The following is a 19,981-nucleotide window of genomic DNA, read 5'->3' on the forward strand; positions in this document are numbered from 1 at the left end:
TTGCCCCATTCCCCCTTCAGCTCTGCCCGGCTCTTTGCCTTACCTTGCTCTGCTCCGTTTCTCTTGCCTTGGCTCCACTCTTCCATTTATCCCCTTCAGTCCCTGCTTCCTCCTTCCACCATAACCTCTGTCCACCCAGGATGAAATGAAATGTTTAAATAAAACAGTAATAAAATGTAATTGCATATTTAACTTATTTCTGAATGGAGAGTGATAAATTGCACGTTAAAATATTAAAATTCTACAAAGACTAAAGAGAAGGTGTGGCATGGCTAGAATTTTTTTTTAAGCAAGCAGGACAAGTAATATCCTTCATTTATATATAGTCTTTACCAATCAACAACAGAAGCACCTACTGAAAAGAAGGCGAAGGATAGGTGCAATTTATAAAGGGCCAATAAGTCTGAAAAATGTGGTAAGCTTTATTATTAATTTAGGGAAATACAAAATTTAAGATATATTTTTCATCTGTTTAATTGGCAACAGATTTTGAGGAATGATAATATTCTTGCTGAGCAGACTAGTTACATAATTTGCATGGCCTAATGCAAAATGAAATATCAGTCCCCTTGTTTAAAATATGAAAAATCTCAAGATAGCAACAGCAGAGTATTAAACTAAGCTTGAGGCCCTTCCGAGCATGGAGCCTTGTTTGACTGCACCTGTTGCATGCCCATGAAGCTGGCCCTATTGACTTGCAAGATGGCTAGTAATCTTATATATTGAGATTGGAAAAGGAAACTAGTGGAAGCCTTGTATGAATGTACTATTCTACCATGGTTCTTTCTCCTCTCAAACACTTACTGTTGTCTGATTCTTTTCAATTAGAATGTTCTGGAGGGTGTGTAGTGATAGCTCATTATGGTTTTAATTCCTACTTCTCTGATAACTAATGCAGTTGAGCCCCATTTCATGTCTCTTGGCCATTTCGCTCTGTTTTGTGCAATACCTGCTCAGATCTTTTAACTTTTTTGCTCTTGTTTATCTCCCCTTTTCTTACTGATTTGTAGGCATTCTTTAAATATTTTGCATATGAATCCAGTCCTTTGTAGGATGTATATGTTATTAGGCTCTTTACTTATTCTGTATAATATAAAGTCATTTTTAACTCATTTATTTTTTGAAGTGAAATTCTTCTGTGGTTCATCAAATTAATTCAGTTCATTGTGTTTGAGGTTCAAGTCTCTTTTCCTTTCAGTGCTGTTTCTGAAATATCTCAAGCCTGTGCCTATGCATTTTCCAGATCTGGGGATAGGGCTGAAGTAGCATCTTATCTGGAGATGTGCAGATTTCTGGGAATGTGTATTTAGGCATTTGTGTGAAGTGAAGTAACTCCTTTTGCTTCAAATCACCTCCACCCCATTGTCCAGTGCTAAGGTGCAGACCATTTGTAAACCTCTCTACGTAACTTCTGCAGGTCCTGGGTTTCTGTATCTTTTTTTCATATGATACAACTCTGCCCACCATCTTCCACAAAGTGTGTTCTGGAGCAGCCTGCCTTTTAGAGTATCTCCATCCTGTGAAGGGCCAAGCTGTAAAGATGCTGCACGTGACAGACGTTTTGGATATCTTGAAGAATCCTCAGCTCTTCTGTCTACGTGATCAAGAAGAGAATCCAGAAACCATCCCCATAAGAAATCCAGGGGCTCTGAAAGTTTCTCATCAAAAGTTTAGGGATTTTCAATATCTTTTAGTGACCGGGCCTCACCAAGTTGTGAGCCAAATCCAGGAGCTCTGCCGGCAATGGCTGCAGCCGGAGACCCACACCAAGGAGCAGATGATGGAGCAACTGGTGCTGGCACAGTTTCTGAACACCCTACCAGAGGAGGTTCGGACCTGGGTGAGGTCAAAAAAGCCTAAAAACAGCAAGGAGGCAGGAACCCTGGTGGCCAGTTTGATCCAAGCATGTGGGGAGAAAGGTGAGAGAGAAAGGAAGCAACTAGCCATTTCCATTTATTGAACATCCTCTGTATGCCTGGCATGCAACAGGAGATGAATAAAAATTTGTCAAATGAATAAATGAAAGAATGAATTTTATAATCCTGTCTAATCTACCTCATTTGAGATGGAAGAAATTTTGGGTTTGGCTTTTGCTTCTAATATTTACTATTTCTCTGAGAGTACCCCTTTTCCCCAGCTTTGTTCCTCACCGCTCCATTTCTTATCTCGCCTAAACTTTAGTATCAACACAACACAAAATAACACACACAGCCAAAAAAAGGAGGATGTAAAGTGTGGGAGATGCAAGGCCTGGAAGTTTAATCTTGACCAGAATTTGGTCTCTTGGAAACTCAAGTTACTAGATTGGAGCTAAGGGTATTTTAATAATGAAAGAAGAAAGCCATTTATTTCTCATAGTCCTTTGAATAAAAGTGATACTAAACAAAGTATTGTTTAGGGGTATTTTATATAGAGAGGGAGAGAGAGAGAGGGGTAGAGAGAGGCAGGCGAGGGAACAAAAAATATGAATATAAGACCACAGTTACCTCTGAAGAGAGGGCTGGGGGTGGACAGGAAAAAGCAGATGGGTAGATATAAGTTATTGGGAATGTTCTAGATTGGGGGTTGGGTAGTGAATTCACAGGCATTAATTAAACATGTAAATGAATAAATTTAAAGTAAACAGGGCCATGCATGGCTTAATACTGATATGAATTAAGGAGTATGATTAGTCCAATTATGTGCACCTGCATTTCTTAAAAGGATTTTGAAGATAATAGTGAACATGTTGAATACTTTTTTTAAAAAATATATTTTTTAAATTTATTTGATAGCACAAGCAGGGGGAGCAGCAGGCAGAGGGAGAGGGAGAAGCAGGCTCTCCACTGAGCAAGGAGCCTGATGCAGAACTTGATCCCAGGACGCCGGGATTGTGACCTGAGCCAAAGGCAGAAGCTTAACTGACTGAGCCACCCAAGCACCCCATATTGAATACTTTCAATGTACTATATTCTAGGTGTTTTATATATACTAATTTATTTAGTCCTCTTAATAGCTCTTGAAATAGGTGTTACCCTTAATCTATAGATGAAGAGACGGGGGCACATAGAGGTTGAGTAACTTGCCCATGACCCGGCAATTCATCAGGATTCAGGCTGGAGCAGTTGGCTCCAGCATCTGTACTCTAATCGTGGTGTTATACTGCCTCAGGTGGACATACAGGGTATTGTCCCAGAGGTTAAAAACTTGGCCAAAGGCCAGAGCTATTGATGGAGCTGGAATTCAGGGGAAAGAGAACTCCCTGCGTTATGAGAAAGAAACAATAGATGAATAAAGGGTGCACTTGGGAAGAGACTACAGGCAGGGAAGGCCTTCAAGGTTCGGGTTTCTGTAGGGAACATGGTGGCCATCTTCTAAATCAGTGAATGAAAAAGATGTAGGAAAAGCTTTAAGAGGGGCCACATTTTAAAATGCTTGTGTGCTTCATAAGATCCCTTAGAAGTATAAGTATTATTCCCATTTTACAGTTGAGAAACTGAGGTTCCCTGGTGATTGTGAGTGGACAGTGAGGCTGGGAACCACTGATAAAGAAGGAATTTCCACTTTATTTGGAAGGCAGTGGGGAGTCATTGAAGGGTTTAAAGCTGGGAAATGCCCAGAGCTCTTTTTTGGAACTTGCTATACTGAGAGGAGAAAAGATGCCCATGGTTTTTCTCTTATAGGAAGTCCAGGACTGCTGCTGTCTTCTATGGCAGGAAGGGTGGTATGGGGCGGCAAGCCACTCTCTGTCTGTGGGTACTGCCAGACTGGACTCAGTTCCATGGTCATTCCTTCTCTCTTCTAGGTTTCCCTCCTCAGGACTTTGTTCTTGAAGAAGAGAGGAACACCAAAGAACACCAAAAAGACACAGAGATGTCTGATAATCCCTCATCTGCTGGATCCCAGGTGAGTGAAGCTTTCTTCTGATTTGGTTCTCCAATATGGGGATCTCACCTTCCTGATTTCTAGACCTTCCCTATCGAATTATTATTATTATTATTATTATTATTATTATTATTATTTAAAGATTTTATTTATTTATTTGACAGAGAGACAGCCAGCGAGAGAGGGAACACAGGCAGGGGGAGTGGGAGAGGAAGAAGCAGGCTCCCAGCAGAGGAGCCCGATGCGGGGCTCGATCCCAGAACACTAGGATCACGCCCTGAGCCGAAGGCAGACGCTTAACGACTGAGCCACCCAGGCGCCCCTTCCCTATCGAATTAAATCACATTCTCATTTCCTTTAAGTCTTTACATAAATATCACCTAACTGAGCCTTTCCCTGGCTATCCTACTTAAATTTTTTTTCTGACTCGGGGTACCTGGGTGGCTCAGTCTGTTGAGCTACTGCCTTTTAGTTTTGGCTCAGGTCATGATCTCAGGGTCATGGGATTGAGCCCCCCCTCAGGCTCCGCGCTCAGTGCAGAGTCTGCTTGTCCCTCTCCCTCTGCTCCTCCCCTGCTTATGTGTGCTCTTTCTGTCTCTCTCTCAAATAAATACAATCTTAAAAAATTTTTTTTCTGACTCTTTATATCCCCTTTCCCTGCTTTATTTTTCTCTGTTGGACTTATCACCATCCCACATACTACCTGTTTAACATTTTTCTGCTTTTTCTATCTCTTGAAATAATTGTTGTGTCTGTATTTTAGTATTCCATTTTATGCCTAGTGTTGGCTCCTTCAAAACAACTCTTATGTCGTTTGCACTGTTATGGTCCTTTTTATATGTGAAATAAATGGCAGCTATTATAGGGACACGATACTGTTGTGAGGTTTTACTTTTTTTTTTCAGAAATGTTCTCCTTAATGTTCTTGTTAAATAATTTCTTTAAAGATTTATTTATTTACTTTAGAAGGGGGGGAAGGGCAGAGACAGAGGGAGAGAAAATCCTGAACTGACTCCGTGCTGAGCATGGAGCCTGATTTCTGATTTTAAAACTCCAGTTAATAATATTAAATCTATAAATTTTTTGGTGTTGGCAGTTAATATGAATTTTAAATAAAATAATTTAAAAAATCCATAAGAAAAGCCAAATAAACCCCTCTGTAGGAGCTGGGTAGCCAGTATATGACTTCTAGTTTAAATCAATTGTCCATAGATCTGCATAATGTTTTCCTGAAAACACAATATATGATATTGTATATTAATAAAATGTGTATCATATTCTTATGTAGTCTTCTAATACCTAGTTTAAATTCAACCTTAGGGGTACCTGGGTGGCACAGTTGGTTGAGTGTCTGACTCTTGGTTTCTGCTTGGGTCGTGATCTGGGGGTTGTGGGGCTGAGTCCTGTGTTGGGCTCTATGCTCGGTGTGGATTCTGCTTAGGTTTCTCTCTGCCCCTCCCCCACCAGGCACATGTGCACGCACATGCATGTGCACGCTCTCTCTGTCTGTCAAATAAATAAATAAATAAATCTGTAATTAATTAATTGATTGATTCAACCTTCGGTTATCAAGATTGTTATAACTGTAGTTAATTGGTTTGCATTGCTGGAATATTATTCCATGGTATGACTATACTGTAATACATTTATCTCTTCTACTCTAAACAGACATTTGGATTGTTTCCAGGTTTTGGGTGTTACAAACAGCAGTGTTAAGAATATAAGTGTCAGGGGGCCCCTGAGTAGCATAGTCGGTTAAGCGTCTGGCTCTTGATTTCAGCTCAGGTCATGATCTTTGGGTCTTGAGATCAAGCCCCACGTCAGCCTCCACGCTGGATGTGGAGCCTGCTGAAGATTCTCTCTCTCACCCTCTCCCTCTGCCCCTCCCCCTGCTTCATGCATTTGTAGCATGTATTCTTTCTCTCTCTCTCTCTTTCTCTCACTGGCTAAAAAAAAAAATAGAATGTAAGTGTCTCCAAGTACACATGAGCAAATATACCTAGGAATATAATTTCTGGGTCCAAAGTGGTTTACCAGTTTACATTTTCCCTAGCATCTAATAAGAGGTCTCACGGGTCCACATTCTAGACAACATTTGGTATTGTCAGACTTACTAATTTTTGTCAGTCGAATGAGTATAAATGATACTTTGTCATTTTGATTTGCATTTCTCTGTTTATTAATAAGATTGAATATCTCTTTATAAGCTCTTTGGATTTTACGGATGAGTCACTGAGGCTTAACCTATTCACATTCACAAAGATTGTAAGAACCAGAGCCAGGACTTAAACCTAACTCTCTCTGATTCCTGAGGCTGAGCTATACTACTCAGCTTTTAATTATGCACATTCATTATTTCTTTATAAAGTGGCTTAAAAGGATCTTTTTAAAAAATATTTTATTTATTTATTTATTAGAAAGAGAGGGAGAGAGAGCACAAATAGGGGGAGCAGCAGGCAGAGGGAGAAGCAGGCTCCCCACTGAGCAAGGAGCTCAATGTGGGACTCGATCCCAGGACCCTAGGATCACAACCTGAGCCGAAGGCAGACGCTTAACTGACTGAGCAACCCAGGGATCCCTTAAAATGATCTTTTGCCTCTAACCCAGATTTGGAGTAATTAGCAGTGGGAACTGTATCAGAAATACTCTCCCTTCTTTCATACAACAAGACAAAGAAAGGTATATGACTAGGTCCCTGTACCCTCTGGATTAGAACACTTGGATTAGAAGCTTTCTGCCGGGGGCACCTGGGTGGCTCAGTCCATCAGGAGTCTGCCTTAGGCTCAGGTCATGATCCCAGGGTCCTAGGATCAAGCCCCACATCGGGCTCCCTGCTCGGCGAGGAGCCTGCTTCTCCCTCTCCCCTGCTTGTGCTCTCTCATCCTCTCTCTCTCAAATAAATAAATAAAATCTTAAAAAAAAAAAGGAGTTTTCTGCCAGTCTCAATGCTTTATGTTCAGTCCTCTCTCATCAGGCTCCTTCCCTCTCCTTGGAATAATTTCTGGCTTTTGATCATTTGAAGTGTTTTTGGTATTTAGGAGTTGGTGACTTTCAAGGATGTGGTTGTAGACTTCAGTCCAGAGGAATTAACCTACCTTAGTGCTGCTCAGAGGAACCTCTACCGGGAGGTGATGCTGGAGAATTACAGGAACCTGGTCTCCTTAGGTAAGGCTGCCTTCTCCATGGAACTTGGTTTCTGCCCGCTAGGGCAGTGGTTCTCAACTCTTTTCTGTCCTCATATCAGGAAGATCAGTAATAGCGGTTAGCCATGTCAGTGAATCTCAACTCAGATCAAAGACAATTTTTTTTTTTTAAGATTTTATTTATTTATTTGACAGAGACAGCCAGCGAGAGAGGGAACACAAACAGGGGGAGTGGGAGAGGAAGAAGCAGGCTCCCAGCAGAGGAGCCCGACGCGGGACTCGATCCCGGAACGCCGGGATCACGCCCTGAGCCGAAGGCAGACGCCCCAATGACTGCGCTACCCAGGCGCCCCAAAGACAATATTTTAATATCAAATTCACTGTTACTCATAATAGAGCTAACATTGAGTACTTAAAATGCGTCAGGCAGTAGTCTAAGCGTTGTACATGTCTTAATTCCTTTAATCCCTACACTAGTCCTGTGAGGGGGAGGTATATTTCTCGTTATTTTTATTATTATTGCCATTTCACAGATGAGGAAACAGAGTCATGGGAAAGTTTAATTATCTAAAACCACACGGCTACGAAGTGGCAGGTTGGGATTTGACCCTAAGCCGTTCAGCTCCAGAATCTACTCCCTTAAATTAAATGGCTGTACTGCCGGATGGGGGTGGGCTTCAGCAGGTCTTGGCACAGTAGAAGTGATGTTTTTTGAATGTGTGAAGAAATTGATGAAAATTTCAGGAGCTCCAAAGGCTTCTACTAGACTTAAAGTTTAAGAGGCAGAGATTGCCAGTCTCTCTTCATATTCAGAGGCAAGGTTGTTTACCTCTCCCCACAAGCTAAACGTTTTTAGTACTAGTGCTAGGATCTTCATTTCAGGTTAAGTTATTTTTTTATTTTTTTTATTCTATTATGTTAGTCACCATACAGTACATCCCTGGTTTCTGATGTAAAGTTCGATGATTCATTAGTTGTGTATAACACCCAGTGCACCATGCAGCACGTGCCCTCCTTACTACCCATCACCAGTCTACCCCATTCCCCCACCCCCTCCCCTCTGAAGCCCTCAGTAGGTTTCTCAGAGTCCATAGTCTCTCATGCTTCATTCCCCCTTCTAATTATCCCCCCTTTCTTTATCCCTTTCCTCCCCTACTGATCTTCCTAGTTCTTATGTTCCATAGATGAGAGAAATCATAGGATAATTGTCTTTCTCTGCTAGACTTATCTCACTTAGCATTATCTCCTCCAGTGCCATCCATGTTGCAGCAAATGTTGAGAACTCGTTCTTTCTGATAGCTGAGTAATATTCCATTGTATATATGGACCACAACTTCTTAATCCAGTCATCTGTTGAAGGGCATCTCGGCTCCTTCCACGATTTAGCTATTGTGGACAATGCTGCTATGAACATTGGGGTACATATGGCCCTTCTATTCACTACGTCTGTATCTTTGGGGTAAATACCCAGTAGTGCAATGGCTGGGTCATAGGGTAGCTCAATTTTTAACTTTTTAAGGGACCTCCACACTGTTTTCCAGAGTGGCTGTACCAACTTGCATTCCCACCAACAATGTAGGAGGGATCCCCTTTCTCCACATCCTCTCTAGCAATTGTTGTTTCTTGCCTTGTCAATTTTTGCCGTTCTAACTGGCGTAAGGTGGTATCTTAGTGTGGTTTTGATTTGAATTTCCCTGATGGCTAATATATTTGATCATTTTTTCATGTGTCTGTTAGCCATTTGTATGTCATCATTGGAAAAGTGTCTGTTCATATCTTCTGCCCATTTTATGATTTGTTTATTTGTTTCTTGCATATTGAGTTTGAGAAGTTCTTTGTAGATCTTGGATACCAGTCTTTTATCTGTAGTGTCATTTGCAAATATATTCTCCCATTCCGTGGGCTGCCTCTTAGTTTTTCTGACTGTTTCCTTGGCTGTGCAGAAGCTTTTTATCTTGATGAAGTCCTACAAGTTCATTTTATCTTTTGTTTCTCTTGCCTTTGGAGATGTGTCATGAAAAAGGTTGCTTTGGCCAATGTCGTAGGGGTTGCTGCCTATGTTCTCCTCTAGGATTTTGATGGATTCCTGTCTCACATCGAGGTCTTTCATCCATTTGGAGTTTATCTTTGTGTATGGTGTGAGAGAGTGGTCAAGTTTCATTCTTTCGCATGTAGCTGTCCAATTTTCCCAGCACCACTTATTGAAGAGACTGTCTTTTTTCCACTGGATGTTTTTTCCTGCTTTATCAAAGATTAGTTGCCCAAAGAGCCGAGGGTCCATTTCTGGGTTCTCTTTCTGTACCATTGGTCTATGTGTCTGTTTTTGTGCCAGTACCATGCTGTCTTTGTGATCACAGCTTTGTAGTACAGCTCGAAATCCGCATTGTGATGCCCCCCGCTTTGTTTTTCCTTTTCAACAGTTCCTTGGCGATTCGGGGCCTTTTCTGGTTCCATACAAATTTAGGGACTATTTGTTCCAATTCTTTGAAAAATGTCATCAGTATTTTGGTCGGGAGAGCATTGAAAGTGTAGATTGCTCTGGGTAGCATGGACATTTTAACTATGTTAATTCTTCTGATCCATGAGCATGGAATATTTTTCCATCTTTTTGTGTCTTCCGCAATGTCTTTCAAGAGTGATTTATAGTTTCTAGAATATAGGTCCTTTACGTCTCTGGTTAAGTTAATTCCAAGGTAACGTATGGTTTTTGGTGCTATTGTAAATGGGATGGATTCCCTAATTTCTCTTTCTTCAGTCTCATTATTCGTGTATAGAAATGCAACTGATTTCTGGGCATTGATTTTGTATCCCGCCACATTACTGAATTGCTCTATAACTTCTTATAGTTTGGGAGTGGCTTCTTTTGGGTTTTCCATATAGAGTATCATGTCATCTTCAAAGAAAGACATTTTGACTTCTTCTTTGCTGATTTGGATACCTTTTATCCCTTTTTGTTGTCTGATTGCTGTTGCAAGGACTTCTAGTACTATGTTGAATAATAGTGGCGAGAGTGGGCATCCTTGTCGTGTTCCTGACCTTAACGGAAAGGCTTCCAGCTTTTCCCCATTGAGAATGATATTTGCCGTAGGCTTTTCATAGATGGTTTTTATGAGATTGGGGAATGTACCCTCTATCCCTACACTCTGAAAGGTTTTAATCAGGAAAGGATGCTGTATTTTGTCAAATGCTTTTTCTGCATCTATTGAGAGAATCATATGATTTTTGGCTTTTTCCTTCTGGATAAAATCTAAGATACTGATAGATTTGCGAATGTTGAACCACCCTTGCATCCCAGGGATGAATCCCACTTGGTCATGATGGATAATCCTTTTAATGTACTGTTGGATTCTATTAGCCAGGATCTTGTTGAGGATTTTGACATCCATATTCATTAGGGAGATCGGTCTGTAATTCTCCTTTTTGATGGGGTCTTTGCCTGGTTTGGGGTCAAGGTAATATTGGCCTCATAGAATGAGTTTGGTAGCTTTCCTTCTGTTTCTATTTTTTGAAATAGCTTTAGGAGAGTAGGTATTATTTCTTCTTTGAATGTTTGGTAGAATTCCCCAGGAAAACCATCTGGGCCTGGAGTTTTGTTTTTTGGAGGGTTGTTTATCACTGACTCAATCTCTTCATAAGTAATTGGCCTGTTTAAAAAATCAATTTCTTCCTGTTTCACTCTTGGTAGTTTATAGGTTTCCAGGAAGGCCTCCATCTCTTCCAGATTGCTTAACTTATTGGCCTGAAGCTGTTGATAAAAGTTTCTAATAATCCTTCCAATTTCATCGGTGTTGGTTGTGACCTCTCCTTTTTCATTCATAATTTTATTAATTTGGGTCCTTTCTCTATTCTTTTGGATAAGTCTTGCCAGTGGTCTGTCAATTTTATTAATTCTCTCAAAGAACAAGCTTCTAGTTCTGTTGATCTGCTCTACTGTACTCCTGGTTTCTAATTCATTGATTTCTGCTCTAATCTTGGTCAGCTGCTTCCTCGTGTGTGGATTAGGCCTGTCCCTCTGTTGCTGTTCCAGCTTCTTGAGGTGAGAATATAAAAACTGCATTTTAGATTTTTCTATTCTTTTGAGTGAGGCTTGGATGGCTATGTATTTCCCCCTTAGGACTGCCTTTGCAGTATCCCATAGGTTTTGGACCATTGTGTTTTCATTCTCATTGGTCTCCATAAATTGTTTAAATTGATTTTTGATTTCCTGGTTTATCGAATCATTCCTGAGCAGGATGGTTCTTAGTCTCCAAGTGTTTGAGTTTCTTCCAAGTTTTTCCTTGTGGGTGAGTTCCACTTTCAAAGCATTGTGGTCTGAGAATATGCAGGGAATAATTTCAGTCTTTTGGTATCGGTTGAGACCTGTTTTGTGTCCCGGAACATGGTCTATTCTTGAGAATGTTCCATGGGCATTAGAAGAGAATGAGTATTCTTTGGTTCTGTGGTGTAGTGTTCTATATATATCTATGAGGTCCATCTGGTCTAGTATGGCATTCAAAGCTCTTGTTTCTTTGTTGGTTTTCTGCTCCGGTGCTCTGTCTATTGCTGATAGTGGAGTGTTGAGGTCCCCTACTATTAACGTATTTTTATCTATATGTCTCTTTATTCTGGTTAAGAGTTGGCTTGTGTATCTTGCTGCTCCCCTTTTGGGGGCATATATATTTATAATTGTAATATCCACTTGTTGGATACATCCTTTAAGAATAATATAGTGCCCTTCTGTGTCTCTAACTATAGTCTTTAGTTTAAAATCCAATCTGTCTGATATGAGAATTGCTACCCCAGCTTTCTTTTGAGGTCCATTGGCGTGAAAGATGGTATTCCATCCCTTTACTTTCAGTCTGGATGTATCTTTAGGTTCAAAATGAGTCTCTTGTAGACAGCAAATGGATGGGTCATGTCTTTTTATCCACTCTGCAACCCTGTGGCGTTTTATGGGAGCATTTAGGACATTTACATTGAGACTGATTATTGAGAGATATAATTTTAATGATGCCATGTTGCCAGTAAAGTCTTTGTTTCTATAGATTGTGACTTTCTGTTCTGTATCACTCTTGGGACCTTTTTACTTTTATAGAACCCCCCTTAATATCTCCTGTAGGGCTGGTTTCGTGGTTATGAAATTGGTCAATGACTGGCGATTCTGGAAGGTCTTTATTTCTCCATCAATTCTGAATGACAACCTTGCTGGATAAAGGATCCTTGGCTGCATGTTTTTCTCTGAAAGAGCTTTAAAAATGCCCCCAACCCTTTCTCTCATTCCAGGTCTGCGTATACAGGTCTGACATAATTCTGATACCTTTGCCTTGGTAAGTGAGAAATTTCGTTGCCCTGGCCGCTTTCAATACTGTATCCTTGGATCTAATATTTGTGAAATGCACTATGACGTGACGTGGCATAGGTTTGTCGTGGTTGAGCTTGGGAGGGGTCCTCTCTGCCTCTTGGACACGAATGTTTGTTTCCCTTGCTAGATTAGGGAAGTTTTCAGGTACAATTTGTTCAAATATCTCTTCTAGACCTCTGTTTTTCTCCACTCCCTCGGGGATGCCGATGATTCTGACATTGGAACGTTTCATTGAGTCAGTAATCTCCCGTAACCTACATTCCTGAGCATGGATTTTTTTGAGTCCAGATTCTATTTTACCTTTTTCTTCTACTAACCCATCCTCCAATTCGCTGATACGAATTGATAAGAATGCTGATACGTTCTTCTGCCTCATTTACTCTGGCCGTCAGAGCCTCTAGTTTTGACTGCATTTGACTCTTAGAATTTTTAATTTCTGCCAGATTCGCTCTCATTTCCGCCCTTAGAGATTCTATATTCTCATTAACATTTTCGTTAATACTTTTTTCAAGTCTACACATCATCTTGACCATTGTTACTCTGAATTCCATTTCTGATAATTTGGTTATATCCATATCCATCAGTTCTGTGGCAGAGACCACAGACTCATTGTCCTTTCTTTGCTGGGGGGGGGGGGATTTCTCCTTCTCGTCATTCTGATGTGGAGAGGTTGCGGGGTTGTCCAGAGCCCAAATTATTGACCGGGACCCAGGCCATGTGCCCTTATTTTATAGGGATCTTAGGGATGTGGGCTTCTTGATTTTTCAGCCTGCCTTCTGGGGGAGGGGCCTGCCGCACTGATACTCAGGCAACCCTGTTTGGGTAGAGTCTCCGTGTCCCCTGCGAGGGGGGATGGGGATGGGCACACTGTGAGCCGGTGTTTCCAGGCTTTTGTTCTCTGGCGGCTTTCCCTGGTGGTTTGCTGTGCCTCTTCTGAGAGTCAGAGCAGCAGTGGCTGAATCTCAGCCTCTGTCTCAGAACAGAGGGATCGCAGACGGTTCTCCAGTGATGTTCTGGCCACTTTAACTCTGTTTCTGTTGGTGCTGCTCAACCCTGCAGCGTCCCGGGATGTGCGCCCCATACCCGGCCTCCCAGCCCTCACTTCCAGGGCCGGCGCGTCTCTGTCCTTTGTATTTCTAACACCGCCAGCCGCCAGCCGCCCCGTGCGCTCCTGGAGCTCCTGGTCTCATTCTGGTTCCAGTGAGCACACCGGAGCTCCGTTTCAGTCTGGTGGTGCGCGTTCCCCGGCTCACGGTCTCAGTCTGTTCTCTCGCGGGTGCTGGTCCGCAAGTCCGCCTGCTCCCCCGTGTAGGTGGCCGCCTGAATGCGGCGGCTCCCTCCCCCTTCCGTTTATCTTCCAGTATCTGTGCTCGGTTTCATGGCACCCCGCTTTGTACCTCAATACTCAGCGCTGGAGATGTTCATTTGTAGAGATCCAGATGTATCTTCCTGCATCTCAGGCTGATTCCATGGATGTTCAGGCTGGTCTGGTACCTATCCAACTCGACTCAGGGGACTGGCTGAAAAAGGGTTCCCCTACTCCTCCACCATCTTAACTCCCTCCCTAGGATCTTCATTTCAGTGGCTTTTTGGGGGGCCTGAGGTCTCCTGAAACATACCATCAAACCAAACACCATTCCAGTGTCAGTAAGCTGGTGCTCTTGTCCTTGTGAAGTCAGAGACCTGTGTGAGGAGATTGGAGTGCCTTACCTCAAACCAGGCACAAGAGTGTATAATGTGAGGGGAACTTGGGTGGTACAGTCGGTTAAGGGTCCGACTCTTGGTTTTGGCTCAGGTCATGATCTCAGGGTCCTGGGATCAAGTCCCACATCGGGCTCTGTGCTCAGCACGGAGTCCGCTTGAGATTCTCTGTCCTTCTCCCTCTGCCTCTCCCGCTCATGCGTGTGCACTCTCTTGCTCTCTCTCAAATAAATAAGTATTAAAAAGAAGAGTGTGTAATTTGAACTGAGACTTCTGTTGGTCACAAGGAAGGCAAAAAAGAGTGCCTTTTCCTGTATAACTCTTCTCTCAGTTACCACGTTTATGACTTAAAATAGAGGGAATAAGTCAGTTTTACCTTTTTAGCCCTTGTGCAGTAACCTGGAGGCATTTCTGTAGTCTTGTGAGGCCTTGGCTTCTTGTATCATTGAAGGTTTTGGGTTAATAGAGATCTTACATATCACCCAGGACATTGTCTTCCCAAACGTGGAATGAGTACAGTGGATTACAGAGAAGGTTATTTTAGGTAGTACCTCTTGTTGGCCTCCCATTTTAGTGAAGAGAGAGCAGACCTCAGGCCCTGAGCCTTAGGCGACCAGAACTAGGTAGCACTCCATAACATTAATTTTGGTTGGGTCTATTGCTGTATTATATTCAGGGCTCTTTTCCTTTTTTGCAAATGACTGTGGTTTCTATTTCTAAGGTTGATATAAAGCTTCCATTTTAATAAGTGCTTTTAAGTTAAAAAGAGAGATGATCCAAAGAAGAGTATTAAATGCTAAATATTACTATAAGTGGCACATAGATAGGGCCAGAATGTGAAGGTCGTTAATAAGTTTGTCAGTGAAATTGTCAGTATGGCAGGTTCTGGAATAGGCATTGGTGTTACAAAATTGATGAGGATTCCTGTGTTTGTGGATGTTACTAAGTCTAGTGGGTGACACAGACAATAAATAAGGAAATAATGAGGTAGAGTCTTAGTTCGTTTGGTCTATTATAACAATATCACAGAATGGGTGACTTTAAACAATAGACATTTATTTCTCATAGTTCTGGAGTCTGGAAGTCCAAGCTCAGGGTGCCAGCATAGTCAGGTGAGGGCTCTCTTCTAGGTCATAGGCTTCCTGTTGTCTCCTCACTGGGTGGAAAGGGCTAGGGAATCTCTCTTAAGCCTTTTTTTTTTATAAGGGCACTAATCCCATTCATGAGGGCTCCACCCTCATGACCTAAGCCTACCTCTCAAAGGCCCCACCTTCTAATAACACCAGTGTGGGCATTAGGATTTCAACATATGAATTTGGGGGGTATACAAACATTCAGACCATGGCAGGTGGCCTGCAAATGACTGAAGTTTGGGAAACAAAGAACTGGGGAAGAGGGAAAGGAGCATTTTAAGACAACGGGAATGAAGGTATCAGGAGGAAAAGAACTTTTTGAGCAGCAATGACATCAGATCCCCCAAGCTGACGTAGAGAGCCCAGCTCACTGTCCTTAAGCCGCCTTTCAGTTTTTACTCCAGAGCAGGGTTTTTCAACCTTGGCACAGTTGACATTTGGGCCAGATCATGCCTTGCTGTGGAGGAATGTCCTGGGCATTGCAGGATGTTTAGCGACCTGGCCTCTGTGTACCAGATATCAGTAGCTTTCCTTCCTCTCCCTGAACTTGTGACAACCAAAAATGTCTCCATTTGGGCCAAATTCATTAGAAACAGTCTTCACTTTTCTTTTGTGTGAATTTGCATCTTACTTATTATCTCTGAGTCTTTAGAGCCTAGGCTGGGAGTCGCTGTGGGTGCACGGTAGAACCCCCAAGTTATGAGTCTCCTTCTTCAACAGGGTACCAGTTCTCTAAACCTGACATTATCTCACAGCTGGAAGAGGAAGAGTCACGTGTGATGGAGGAAGACAGTAATGCAGAGATATGTCAAGGTGAGTAGTGAGGGGGAAGCCCATGGAGACTGGAATTATGGGAAGACAACCCCCCCATCAGTCAGATGGGGGCTGGGAGCTGTTGGTCAGGGACCATCCCTCAAAGTCCTCTCAGGCCAGGGAGAGAGAGGTGGTAGGTGCTTGTAGGTGCTCTCATCTCAGGGCTTCACCACTTAGTGTGCACTTAGTTCTTTCATCTGCTCTTCCTGCAGTCGAGTGACACTCTTACCTAGTGCTAGGGAGGCCCGTTTCCCTTTTCTCTAGTGTTTCAACCCCTGTACTTATTCGTGACTTTCCCCTTGCAGCTAGAAAGCCTAGGTCTTTCCTCTTTAACTGAGACAAGAAAAAACCTTGGCGTGATAACACTCTTCTTTCCACTTGACTTGCATTTTCCCTCATGGCAGCTCTTCAGACTTGTTGACACCCAAAGGCTCTCTTTCCCTTCCCTCTTTAACCACCACAATCTGGTTTCCATCCCCCTACCTCTGCCAACACACACACACACACACACACACACACACTCTCTCTCTCTCTCTCTCTCTCTCTCACTGTATCTCTGTCCATCTTTTCCTCTCCCTCTCTCACACTGTGTTCTACAGCCCCCAAAAGGTCCCTAACAACATCCTTATGGCTTAAAGACAAGAACCTTCTAGATTTAACCTTCTCTAAACTCTATGGCTACAATATGATAACATTTGCCATCTTCATGAAATCCTCTCCTCTGAATTGGGTCACTATGTGTATCAGCCAGGATCATGGCTGCCCTTCAGCTCCTGTTAACAGAAAACCACACCCAAACTGGTATAAGCCATAAGGGGATTGTATTAGCTTACAATACTGCTCACCTGGGCTTCAGGGATGGCTGGATTTAGGGGCTCAGTGATGTTATCAAGGGCCTACTTTCATTTTTTTTTCACTCTGCCAACAAATCCTAGGTGTGCTTTCTTGTTCTAGTCTGGGGGTGGGGGCTGGAAAGAGACAGTGCTCGTGAGCGCAAGCGAGCAGGTGTGTCCAAGAAGCATTCTCAAGAGCGAGGATGCTTCTTCATTAGAAGCTCTTGCCATGCCTCTCCTCAGTTTTCAGTGTTCCATTTGGGTCATATCCCATTCCTGAACCAGTAGCTGTGCCCAGTCTAGTGCTAATCAATACAGCTTTCCCTGCCTTTTCCTGTGTAGGCAGAGAAGTAGATGTCCAAACAAAGTTCAAGGCCCTGCCAAGGGGACTCCTCTATCTGCCTCTGTGTTGCCTTCAACATCTTCTTTACATTCACTCTTTGACTCATTCAGTCATTCCACAGATATTTATTGAGTCTTTGTGGTGGGCCAGCCCTGTTTTAGGTTCTGTGGCTACAGTAATGAACAAGTCAGACAAAGTCCCTTTCTTTATAGTCCTTGCATTTTAATGGGGATGATAGTTGATACACAGACAAATGATGCAGTCTGAGTGTAAAGCAGACAGTGACAAATGGGAGGCTACTTAAGACAGGTAGTCAGATGGAGGAGTAGCCACATAGAACTCTTGAGGAAGAGTGTTGCAGGCAAGGGGAATAGTAAATACAGAGTCTCAAGTTTGGAACGAGCTTAGGTGTTCCAGAAAAAGGAAGAAAAGCAATACGGTCTGAGTAAAGTGGAGGGGGGTAGGAGATAACGTTGAGAAGATAGACATAGGCCAGCTCACATAGGAATATGTTAAAGAATGTGGATTTCATTTCTAGTGAGAGGTGAAAAAGGTATTAGAGGGTCTGCACCAGGGAATGAGGTAGTATTATTGACTCCTTAGAACTGTACTGTCTGATGTGGCAGCCACTAGACACACATAGTTGAATTTACATTAATTAAAATTGCATAAATTTAAACTCAGTCACACCAGTGACATTTCAAGTGTTCATTACCTACATGTGGCTAGTGCTCTGTATCAGACAGCAAAAATAGACCTCATTTACTGCATTACAGGGCATTCCACTGGGCAGCACTGTTCTAGAAGGATCCCTCTGGCTGTTCTATGGAAAGTGGGCTTTAGGAAGACCAGCAGAGAAACCAGTTGGGAGCCTGCTATTGTAGGCTAAAGCTGATGGAAGATGGTGCTGTGATTGTAGAGTACAGGTTTGAGGTGTTCTCTGTGAGGATAACGGGCAGAACAGCTGTCTCTTAGTCTTCCACGCTTGAGTCTTCTCTTCAAAGACCATTTCCTAAAAGATCTAATCCATTGTGGTGGGTCCAGTTATCCCTTTCCTGATGATTTCCTAATCTGCATTCTGGCTCTACTGTTTTCATCCGTACTTTGCTCACCCAACCTGCTATCTGCCAGGACGAGACTATTGTATTCATCCTTGTCTCTTGTCAGTTTCTTTCCCACACAGAGAGTTGTCTTTGTAAAGCACAAACTTTTGACCAGTACTACTCTCAAAAGAAAATCCAAACTTTTAGCAAAGCGTTTAAATCCCTCCCAATCTGCATAAGATCTGTTCTGTTATTTTTGGTCCCTTTCTTATGTTTCTACTATAATGATGTGTCTCTGAGGAAAGAATAGAGGAACTTTTACATTTCTTTTAGATGGGGAGAAAAGACCTAAAACCAAAGATCTGACTCCAGAGCAAAGCCTGCCTATGGAAGAGTCACCCTTGGGGGCAGGAATGGAGGATCGGATGGTAGGTAACTTCTGCAGTGTCTGTGTAAGAGAGTCTTCTCCCGATGATCCATCAGATTTGTACCAGGTCAACCAGCAGAAACCTTCGAGTTCCGTAACAATGAGTGAGCCCAAGACCCGCGCTCAAGAAAGAAGCCAAGACAGTGATGATTTTGAGAGAAGGTCAGATCTTACTAAACAATCAGAAGGGTCTCCGGGAAAGGATTCCCGGGAATGTGCTTTTCCTGGAATTTGCACCAGTCCCCAGCCGGGGGGTGATGAGCCTTTCCTCCAAGAGAACAGATGTGGATTTTGCGAAAGAACTTTTATTACCCAGACAGCTCGTGAGAGACATGAGCAGATCCATACCGGGAAGAAACCCTTTGAATGTAAACGATGTGGAGAAGCCTTCTACCTCATGCCACACCTCACCAGACACCAGAGGACTCATTCCAGTGAGAAGTCCTTTGGATGCAATGAAGGTGGAAAGTCTTTGATTCAGCATGCAAATATCTGTGGCCGTGTAAGAATTCATAGTCAGGAAGACTACTATGAATGTTTCCAGTGTGGCAGAGCCTTTATCCAGGATGTGCATCTTTTTCAACATCTCAAAGCCCATGAGGCAGCAAAACCCCTCCCACCTGGGTTGCCCCGCGTTAAGACGCATTTAATTCGCTATCAGCGGAAACATGACTATGTTGGAGAGAGAGCCTATCAGTGTTGTGACTGTGGCAAAGCCTTCAGTCGGAGTTCACATCTCATTCAACACTATCGAATTCATGCTCAAGAGAGGCCTTACCAGTGTCAGCTGTGCGGGAAGTGTTTCAGCCGACCGTCATACCTCACTCAACATTATCAACTCCATTCTCAAGAGAAACCTGATGAGTGCAATTATTACTGAAAACCTCCAGTCAGAGAACATTCTCAACATCTTTGGCTCCATCCTGGAGAGAGACTGAGTGCTCTGAATGTGAGAAGACCCTCCCCAAGCCCTCATAACTTAATAACTTGAAAACTCTTCATGATGTGATAAACGAAAATGGTGAATGGTTGCAAGGGTATAAAACAATCTTTTTGCAAAAGAAGATTCAGCACGTGTCAGTAAGTCAGGTGAAAATTCTTACAAAGAATATTTTTGTTACATAGGAAAGAAGTTAATAGATTTTGCCTTTCTTTGGTGGTGCTCATGGAATGGAAAACCTTCATTTTGACACCCTGACAAAAAAATTGTGACTGGCAGTTGTGCTCCAGACAGGCAATCTGTTCCCAAGTTTTTCTAGAAGTGTTTACATACAGTATCTTCACCACATGGGATGTGTCAATACAGAGCATGGTAGAAAGATTTTTAAGGTGTGCTTATA

The 19,981-nt window shown here is 42.6% G+C and overlaps 1 protein-coding gene across 1 annotated transcript; it reads left to right on the forward strand.

Moving 5' to 3' along the window:
- Positions 1-1,540: 1,540 nt before the first annotated feature.
- Positions 1,541-19,632, forward strand: ZIM2 (zinc finger imprinted 2). Its single transcript, XM_057314649.1, has 5 exons — positions 1,541-1,919; positions 3,785-3,885; positions 6,903-7,029; positions 15,903-15,995; positions 18,548-19,632. Exons 1-5 carry the CDS (start codon positions 1,541-1,543, stop codon positions 19,519-19,521), a joined length of 1,674 nt encoding a protein of 557 aa, XP_057170632.1. The 3' UTR covers positions 19,522-19,632.
- The last annotated feature ends 349 nt before the right edge of the window (positions 19,633-19,981 follow it).

The sequence above is a fragment of the Ursus arctos genome, unplaced genomic scaffold, assembly GCF_023065955.2.
Source record: "Ursus arctos isolate Adak ecotype North America unplaced genomic scaffold, UrsArc2.0 scaffold_19, whole genome shotgun sequence".
Classification (NCBI taxonomy): Eukaryota; Metazoa; Chordata; class Mammalia; order Carnivora; family Ursidae; genus Ursus; species Ursus arctos.